General features: G+C 36.9%; 1 protein-coding gene across 37 annotated transcripts in view; it reads right to left on the bottom strand.

Moving 5' to 3' along the window:
* Positions 1-3,277: 3,277 nt before the first annotated feature.
* Nrxn1 (neurexin 1) overlaps positions 3,278-10,633 on the bottom strand; it is a 1,077,006-nt gene continuing 1,069,650 nt past the window's right edge. For all 37 annotated transcript variants that reach the window (XM_057767124.1, XM_057767151.1, XM_057767179.1 and 34 more), the window contains one exon: positions 3,278-6,607. In XM_057767124.1, the coding sequence (XP_057623107.1) occupies positions 6,300-6,607 (308 nt within the window). In that variant the 3' untranslated portion in view covers positions 3,278-6,299. The remainder of the gene's footprint in view (positions 6,608-10,633) is intronic.

Here is a 10,633-nt window from a genome sequence, read left to right as displayed (position 1 = left end):
TGAGGCCATAGAACTGTCTTTTTTGGGAAAAATATTAATATATGCCTTAAAACAGTTCTAATTTTAGATCAACAATTTTATGAAAGCCACATTGCCTATGTGCTCTACCTGTTAAAAAGGCAAACAATAAGACTAGGCAGTAATGCCACACTCTTAATCCCCAGCATGCAGAAGGCAGAGTGAGGTGGTTCTCTGTGAGCTGGAAGCTTGTCTGAGTCTACAAAGGGAGTTCCAGGACAGCCAGAGCTATTACACAGAGAAACCTTGTTTAGGGTGGAGTAGAGGGGAGGGGGATAGATGGTGATACTTTTTTTTTTTTTTTTTTTTTTTTTTTTGTGATCCAACAAGTAAAACTCACCTGACAATGAGTATAGAGCTAGCCACACTAGTTAGCCATGGAGGCCAGGTAGTGGTGGTGCACACCTTTAATTCCAGCACTCAGGAGACAAAGACAGATGGATCTCTGTGAATTCAAGGCCAGCCTGGGCTACACAAGATTGATCAACTTAAAAACAGAAACAGAGCCAGGCAATGATGCCCCAGACTTTTAATCCAAGGACTTGGGTGTCACACACCTTTCTTTAATCCCAGCACTAGGAAGGTGGAAAGAAAAAGTGATATGGCTGGGCAGAGAGAGGAATGTAAGGCAGGAGGAGACGGGAGCTCAAGGCTTTCAGTCTGAGGTCTTAGAGAGACAGGATAGTACATTCAATCTGAGGATTTCGTAAAGGTAAGAAATAGTGGCTGCCGCTCTGCTTCTCTGATCTTTCAGCTTTCACCCTCTAACATCTGACTCAGGGTTTTTATTATTAAGACCAATTAGAAATTGCACTACAGAGGTAAACAACTTTTCATTTTTCTCTTACTCAAATACTCCATAAAACTAAAACATTTAAATTCATTTTTTAATCTTCAAATCCTGTAGGTTGTCGGATCTCCTCACCTTTGCAACTGACTAAAGTTTGTATGTTTCTACAGCTAGTAATTTTTAAACTGAACTTTAGACACAAACCTATTTTAAATTTTGTGTTTGTGGAAATTTTCTGCTGAAGTTGCTTTTTTTTTTAACTGTAAAGAGCATTATTGTAAATAGTAATAATCTAAACTCTTGCAAACCAGAAGTGCTCAATCAGGCTTTCTTCTGAACAATGTTACATCGATACTGTTCTTCAATATCCCATCTTCCCCAAAGGGTTTTTGTGTACTGTTGAGCAAGGTTAGCTCAGTGGAGAAACCTTTACCATTTCCTTATTCAAGGATATTTTGAGAGAGACATCTGAAGTCACTTGAATGCTCATGTTCCTCACCATAAGTAGATATGGTGGAGACACAACATTCAATGCAAGAGTATTTAACACAAGCACAGAAAGTACCTATGGAAGTTGATCTAGAACAACTCAGTTTCCTTGAAGAAAGAAAATGTATCAGAAAGAAATCCAGGACTCCTCATTTTGCAAATCTTCAGAACAGTTGTTTCCTCCTGTATTCTTCAATATAACCAGCTATTTAGTGATCTCTTAGGTGCTTTTAATAGTCTATTTCCCATTTTCAAATATCAGTGGCCTTCAGGTGTTAAAAGACAGATGCCTTATTTGGATAGGAGCTTGCTACATTGTGGGTATGTATAGTCCGTCTTCAAGGCGCTAAAAATAAATGCTTCAGTCCTTGGGAAAGTTGATTTCTAAAGGAATATTGATTTTATCTTAAAGTTGGATATAGATAGAATGAGGGCATATAAGAGTGTTCAGTAAAAATGTGGAGAGCCAATTTGTAAATAATTTGTACAGAAGTTCCATGACTGAATGTCTAGTTATTGAGAATACTTCCTATGCACAATAGAACGGTACTATCCCTGAGTGCTAGGTTCCCCACAGGTCAAGAATCTAAGAATACGTGGTTTGTATACTGGGTAGCTCTCATTATCAACTTGATACAACCTAGTATCATTTGGAAAGAGAGGCTCAATAAACAATTATCTAGATTAAGTTGGTGTGTGACCTAATCTGTAGGGAACTGTCTTGACTGTTCATTAATGTAGGACATTGCAGCCCATTTGGGTGACACCATTCTCTTGTCAGGAAATCTTGAACAGTGTTTAAGAAGAGAAAGCTAGCTAAGAGCAAGCAAGCAAATTAAAAAAAATTCTACATGCATTTATTTCTCATTTCTCATAATTATGCATTTTATGTGACTAGTTACTTGAATTTTTGCCTTGACTTTTCCTAAATGATAGGCTGTAACATGAAATGGGATCCCCAGTAAGCCCTTTCCTCTCCAAATTGCTTTTGTAAAGTTATTTTATCACAGCAATTCAAATGAATGCAGATCAGTCAGTGGACTGCTTATAGCATTTATATAGCCAAAACTTTAAAATGCCCTACAGTTTTTAAAGCAAGCTAAATTATATAGTCTTTAATTTAATCATTACAGAAATATGGGTTGTTTCTCCTACACATCTCAAATTCATGGAATGACACGTGACTCTGTAAGAATATAGTCATAGCTACTGGGGTATGTAGCATTACTGTTGAAATTCAGTACTATGAAAATGAAAAATGTTTATATTGTTGGGAAGTTTTGTTTAAAATAATTCAAGGTCTTTAAACAATTACCAGCTATAGGATTGAAAGTTGGTGATGGATGAAATGCTTTCCACAAAGACTGGTTTTATAAAAAAATAAGCATGAGAGAAAATATATGTCTGTTCAACTGTATGTCAGAATTTGCTAAAGGTTTTCCCTTTTTTTCTTTGGTGAGTTTTTCAAATAACAATCTTAGCACATGATTTTGTGTTTTCTCAAAGCCTTGCTTCCTATAAAATAATGCTGTAGTAGTCATTCTTTTTGTGTACTTACTTACGAGATATAGTAGTTCATATAATCATTACCACTTTACAATGCTGATACTGTTCTTAGTACAGATGAGAAGAGATGAAATTAGGGAAATTATAGCTAATGAGAGATTCTGTAGCTAATTACAGGTGTAATTAACTTTAATTCTATTGCAGCTTACGTAGAGGGTGTATTTATGATATAAGCATTTATTTATATTGTTCTCAGCTAGTTCTGTATGTTTCCAAGCAAATGACACAGAGTACCTGCATCTTAGCCTATGAAGACAGGAGCTTAATGTGCAATAAAACGCAGAAAGGGCTGAATCATCCCCTCTCCCTAGGGGCTGAAGAGAAGATTCCCTTTCAAATGCACTCTTCTTCCTCACAGCTCAATTTAGAGACAAAATAGTGCTGCATGCAAGTTTGAAAATCAATAAGCCACAGTTGTATTAAGAAATAGTTTATTAACAAAACAGTAAATTCCACTTGCTTAGCATTTCCAATAATGGATAAATTGGCCTTGCAACAGAAAAACAAAACGAAACAAACCCCTCAGATACCCAGTCACTCAAAGAAGTAGAAGGGCATGATTAAAGTGGCCTTTCCTTGACATCTTAGGGACATACCACCTCACACATTAGTGTAGTCATCGTTTTTTTGTTTTTTTAAAGGCAACACATTACATGGATAAAAAAGAAGCATACTCAATCAGAAAAATTACAATCGAGAGATGTAATCAGTTTATGCCAGGTAGTGCGGAATCCTCTGTGAGTTACCAATGACACACGGACCCTGATATGTTTAATAGAAAGATATTTGGATTTTATTCAAGTTTATTTCCTTAGAAGACTCATGATCCTATCCTGTCCTTCTCCATTCATGGGGGGGGGGGGCGGAAACTGCTGGGTTTTGTGTAAGTCAATAAAATTAAACATAGTTTCTATCAATGTGTGAAATTTTAACATTTATGATGGGAGGAAACAATGAAATCAATGACAAAGAGCAAGCCTCCCAGACAGATGATTTGAAAACACTGCAATTCAATTTATTTTTCCATCATCTTTTAGGATCCTTTCAAATGAAACTAGTTTGAGTTAAATAGATACAATGGAAAAGCAATATTATATATATACTTTAAGCTGTAAATTAGTGATTTTATGTTCCTTTTTATTTCTCTGGCTTTCCCTGAGTAAGACTGGATGAGAGGGTAAGGGGAAAAGACTTGCGAGTTCTTTTAACCTGGCAAATTAAAAGTATATGAAGACATGAACAGAAGTAATGGGTAATAAATTTTTGTTTTATGCCATCTATTTTCCACATGATGGAAAGCCTTCAAGACTTCTTACACAATTACTTGGCAGCTGTAGTTCCTTGTAATTTGTTATGATATATACATATTTTTAAGGTACTGTTATGTCTGAAATCCAGGCCACTTCTTGGCATATTTTTCATTAACTAAGTATCACAAAACGTGTTTTGCATTTTATGCCTTGCTGATTAAAGCTAATTATAATGATATCCTTCTTATTTATGAAACATAGTATCATTCTTTTAGGAGATATTTATGTCATGTAACCAATTTTTGCAGAAGCATCACCCTGCAGCCTTGGAATTATTCTCTCATGTTGATAATTTATTGCTATGAACATCATTGAAAGAATATGCAAAACAAGTGTATGACCTATACTTTACTACTACACAATGTATGTTAAACTAAAACTATATTTAATGGTAAAGATGTAAAACCATAAAAGTTAAAATTTAGTCAGTAATCAAGAGATATAGAATGATTTTAATGGGTAGTAATACAGAATCAAAAATTGAGAATACTTTTTTAGTTGAGAAAATGTTTACTTTCCATAAAGTTTGATCACGCACATCACATTCAGAGACTATACCAAATTTTATGGGAAATAAAGTTTTCCATTGCAGCAGCCAGAATTCACCGACGTTGCTTCCGTAACCTGCCTGTAAAGTGATGCATATTTATGCAGCAATGTGTGGTGATAGTCTATTTCCTAATACAGGGTTCCATTTTACTATGGTCTGAAAACTTGAGGTTTTCTAGAGTCAGGATCTCAGTGAAGCAAATCACTCATTTGTCATAATACCTTGGCACAACTGTCTTCATCTGTACTTATCAGTTTGTCAGTATTTGTGTGTTCTGTTGTTCCATCATATCTGATGGCTGCATGGATGTGTGTGTGTGTGTGTGTGTGTGTGCATGTTGAACATATATAGAAATATGAGTATTTGGGGGAGAGAAAGGATTATATGATACGTAGGTATATATTTTACCTTCTAATTCACACCTTTCATACAAATACTAAAACTTAATAATGCAACAGAATGAAGGCTATACATGTAAGAAAAGAAGTAGCTGAGTCTCTTTATATACATTCATACATATCTTTCTTAGAATAAACACTACACTGTAATTTTTGTTTAAAAAAGTAATTGTGGCAATTTATAATGGTGGCAAAAAAATTGGTCTGAAATAATTGTTGCTCTGATGTCATTAAAACTGCCTATACTTAGCAACACTTATAACATTGAATTTACCAAAAATGGCTGAAGAGCAGAGATATAGTTTGCATTTTCTATACAACAGGCTATAAAACGTCACTTATCACAGTCCAGAAAGCACACAGAGATGGGTTTTATATAAACATATGTAATAACATAGTAAGCGTGCATGAAAATCCCAAATGATTGCATCTATGCCCTCTCGTTTCGTTTAGTGTGAAAACGTGCCTTATATTTCCCATTTTTTTTAAATAAGGCCTCCATACTTTTATTTTATATTCTCTCACAAACAGAAGGGGCTTTTTGAATGCCTTCCTACACAAGTCTTCAAAAAAGCCAGCACTTTGTCTCAAGTGCAGGTTCCAACCCCTGCTCCATCGCACCAGACGGCCAGCTCCTCATGATCTGCAGATGGTCCCACAAACGGACGTTCTCCTCTGGCACTCCGACCCACTGACTTCTCAGGAAAGCGCTAGCACTTTGGCTGAATCCAGGATCATAGGTAGCTTCTTTGTGTATGTGTGTTTTGTGTTGGTTTTGTGTTGTGCCTCGATGTAATACTCCTTTGCTATATGAATGCGTGCGGTCCTCACCGTCTTTTAGAATGTTCCAGCAACATAAAGACAGGCAGAGTAAATGAAAACACTGCGGATGTTAGGGAATTTATTGGCCCCTGTGTTTTTTGTTTTTGTTGTTTGTTTTAGAATTTTTTTCCTTCCTTTCTTCTCTCTCTCATTTTTTTTTTGTTTTTATTTTTTGAGAAACAAGAGCATGAGATACTTGTTTGCTTGTTCTTTTTTTAAAAAGAGTTTTCCCTCCTGATTGCATTCCCTGTCTTCTTTTGTATGTGCTTCATAAAAAGGAAAGTAAATAAGTTTATATTATGTCTCAGATAAAATGAAGACTATTTCTATACAACTGTCTTTTTCGAATCTTGGGATCAGACATAATACTCTTTATCCTTGTTTTTCTTGTTTTTATTGGCGCTTTTGGCGCTGCTGGGCTGTTTCTCCTTGACCACAGCCCCATTGGACTGTGCTGAGTTACTGATGTAGTTTCGACTCTCATCCACGTGGTATGACCCTTCATCCCGGTTTCTGTACTTGTACATGGCGTAGAGGAGGATGAGGATGCACAGGGCTGCAGCGGCGACGATCCCCACCACCATGCCGGTGGTACTACTGGACTCCCGGATCACCTCTGCGGAGCCTGGGTATGGTTCGCGACCACCCACTCGGGTGGGATTGGCTGTAGGAAACAGGATAAGAACAGAGTGATTATTGAGTTTCCTGGATGCCAGCAAACGTGTTAACTTAAGCACCTGATGCTTTGGGGAAAGTGTTACATCACTAAATAAGGCTTTCTTCTGCGGGCAAGGCCACTGTAATCTAGGGATTCAATCAGAGTTCAAAAGGAGATGGTTACTGCCATTAATCTTTCTATTCTTTTGGCTAATAAATTTTGCCAATGCCACAGCTCCAGAGAGATCTGCAGGATCACCTTCACATAAGGTGAGATGTCATGAACTCAACATGTCCGACAGATTGAGAACAGCTCCCCCTGTATGTTGGAGGAAGTCATCCTGAGAATAAAACAGATGGGGCTTGCAGATAGCTAGACAAGGGTTGTCTTCAGAATTCATCCCACCTTCTGATGTCCACAGTACCAAACAACAAAATAACTCAGACATTTTGAATAGCCCAACTGTGTGTTTCTTAAAATTTATTTTTAATTGCGCGTGTGTGTATCTGTGTGTGGGTAAGCATAAGTGAATGCTGGTGGCCATAGAGGTCAGAAGCACTGGGTCCTGTGGAGGTGAAGTTTGAAGGAGGTGAAGTGTGAGTCACCTGACCAGAGTGCTAGGAACCAAACTCAGATCCTTTACAAAAACTGTATGTGCTCTTAAGCATGGAGGCGTTTTTTAAGTTCTCATTACCTGCATCATAAGTGTAATTTAAGTTACATGATTGTAAATGAAAACGCAACTCTTTTCATTTTGTGTTAGAAATTCATTGATCTACTTGCTTTTACGTATACATTGATCAGTGATTGTCATGTTAAACCTTAATTGTGTGGTAGTACATGCCTGTAATAAATACCCGCACTTAGGAAGTTTGGAGAAGAATCCAGGAATGTACTCTTTCTCCATTTAACATATCTTCTAGATTGGTTTTGAGACAAAATTAAGAATGCAATGAATGGCAATAAAAGAGACACCAATAGAAAACATTTGCCTGGTGTGACAGCTACAAAACCCTCACCCAAACTTTCCCAAGGTAGAAGCCATGTCCTCCCTAGGGCACAAGAATGGAATACAGGATGTCTAACATCTTCTCCAGGACTAGGTAGACACTGTGGATGCCCACGAAGCTCAACGAGAGCCCCTGGGATGCACTGTAGGTAAGGTTAGGAGAACAATGTCAGCTTTCTGCTTTCTACCTCCAAAGGCTGGAAGCTATGGCAAAACAAAAAACTATCTTGAACCTGGACCATTTTCTCTATTGCTTTTTTACTTTTTGTTTTCTTTCAATCTTCACCATTGTTTGCCTTATCTTTCAGGGAAAAAATAAATCACTTTTATGTTGCAGTGGGTTAAAAAATGTCGTAACTTCCAGAAGTATGCACACTGCCATCTCAAGATCCCATAGATGTATCAGAAGTATTTACACACGTGCATATTTGACTGTGCACGTTTGTGCAAAGGTACCTGTTAATTGCTCAGAAACATTTACCAAAGTTCATAGCCCCATACTGCTTGGCAAGCCCACTTTAAAGGTGGGCAAGGTTTCTTTGCAGAAGACATGGGACTAAGTCTGAGAGCCTGAGTCCAGTCTCCAGACCACACGTGAGAAGAGGAGGGAACTCATTCTGAGAAGTTGTCCTCTGACCTCCATAAATTCACTGTCACATGCATGAGCTTCACACACACACACACACACACACACACACACACACACACACACACTTAAAATGTAATAAAAAATTTAAAAAGAGAAATTCCATTTTCAAATCACGAAGATTTCATTTGCATAAATACTAGTTTTGGGCTGTTAGTTTCTTTTTCTTCATCAGATGAATCCTCATTAACTCAGTGCTTCATAGGACCTTGGTTCTCCGTCTCCAGCAAAAGGAGCAACATTCTGCATCTACAGAATGGAGCAGGGCGAGACCCTTCCGTGCTGATTCTGTCCCCTCTTATTTTACAAAAGGACTTGTAATGCTGTCTAAAAAGCCCCAGTGTTGTTTCTGTGGCCAAGGTGGAGAGGAACAAAGACTATAATCCACAGTATTTCATTACAGGAAATTAATTTCCCCTCAAAAGCCTGCTGCAACAACTCTGTCAGCTCCAGGCAAACCAAAGGCAGCGCTTGCTCTTTAAATACAGTCATCTTTGCTAAAGTGTGCCAATTAGCTCAGCTGCGAACTTTCCCTAAATGACAAGTTTCTGTGTGTGCCTTTGGCACAGCGTTCTTTTATCAGGGTGTCTCAGGAGCTGAAAAGGCAATTGTATTTGAATGTTACCTAAATCATTTTTTTTTCCTGCACCTGATGATGGAATGCTGAAAAACATTTCCACAATAACCTAACTTTTTCCAAAGGAAATGAGGGTATAATGAGCTAGAATCCTAATCATTTACTTTATAAAATTACAACTCGGGGGCTCTAATGTAATTTAAGGTTTAAACTCACTGTGGTGCAATGCATGCATGTGTGTACACACAATTAGGAACTAGTGTTCGATATTTTAATACTAGAAAATTAGCCTCATTTTTTCTTGACTATATTTGATAAGTTTTAAACAGCTGTGCAGATAGAGCTCAGAATGAATATGTGCTCACTGTAGAAGGAGATCACAAAGACAAACGCCAACTCGGAATTTTCTGTGTAAGTGGTTGAGAGGAGTCACCTATTTAAGACACATGCTTTCCTATTCTGCAACACCAGCCAAAATGCTCAAGTCACATGACAGCTAAAAATACCTCTGCCTAACCCGCTTGAAGAGACTCTAAATATCATATTTTTAAAATAACATGAAACATTCTCCAGAAAATTAAAATCAAAACCCAGTGAGGAAACATCTTATCATCCCCCTGACATTAACATTTTAATAGCCATTAATAAAGGTATTGCTATATATATGCTTAGACTGTACAGCTGTTTTTAATATCTACTTGATTAAACAATTACATCTATTTATGTTTCAAATCCGAAGGATAAAGATTATTTCCTTTAACATTTGTTATAATGTCAAAGGTATTTATATTAATGAGAAATCTCTCCCCAGATAACTTTAAATATATATGTGAATTAACAATATGGTCACTGATGCTTTTCTGACACTTACTGAAAAAATTTCTGAGTGCATTTCATATTAATTTGAATGTAGAAAATTTATAATTTATAGTAAGGCTAAATATTCTCTTACATAATGAATTCAAAAATACATGAAGTAGAAGGGCAGCCATATTTTCATTACTTGCGACAAACACTGTAAGAAAAGGATTTTATCAGAGAAATGTATAATTAATCCAAATATTTCATGACTTGGAGAATTTTGCATTTTTCATGCTTTATAACATAAAATATGAAATTTCTAATAATTCTAATGATAGAACACTCTTTTTCTGAGCCACTGGAAAAGCTTTTAAGTGAACTGGAATTCACTTGCATCCATTCTCCTTTTCTTTGTTACAGAATGTGACAGAAATACTTTTAAAAGAACAAGTGACAAAGAATAGTGGAGGAAGAATAACATACAAGTGAGCTTTTAGTCTAGAATGGCCGAAAACTGGCTCTGGTGGGAAGAGAAATACAGACTGCTAAGCCGGTTCATCACAGTGAGTCTCGGGGCACAGGAGGTCTGTGTCATTGGTAAACTCCAGGGGACTCATGGTAATTCCCTAAAGCAGCCCCAAAATAGAAGCAATGAGGAATGATTAGAAATGAAAATATTTTAAACTTGAGTGGCCATATATATTTCATTTAAAGGCTAGGGTCAGCAAAGGGGCGGGAATGAGTATGTGAATCTTCTAAGTATTTAAGCCACTTATCTTGACTGATAAAAAAAAATCATGAACAACATGGATGTAAGAAAACAGAATACCAATACATTATTATATTGCCCAAATTTCCCCATGCACTTGCCACTTTTTTCACTTTATAGAAACAACATGTAGAATCATGCCATTACCTCACAGAGTCAGCTGGAGCGGAGTGGGAAAGGCTGCATCTACACATGAGCACAGAGGTAATGCCCATTTTCATAGTAACACA

The sequence above is a fragment of the Chionomys nivalis genome, chromosome 1, assembly GCF_950005125.1.
Source record: "Chionomys nivalis chromosome 1, mChiNiv1.1, whole genome shotgun sequence".
In the NCBI taxonomy this organism is placed as follows: domain Eukaryota; kingdom Metazoa; phylum Chordata; class Mammalia; order Rodentia; family Cricetidae; genus Chionomys; species Chionomys nivalis.
The sequence above is the reverse complement of the archived record's forward strand: the minus strand, read 5'-3'. Positions and strand labels throughout refer to the sequence as shown.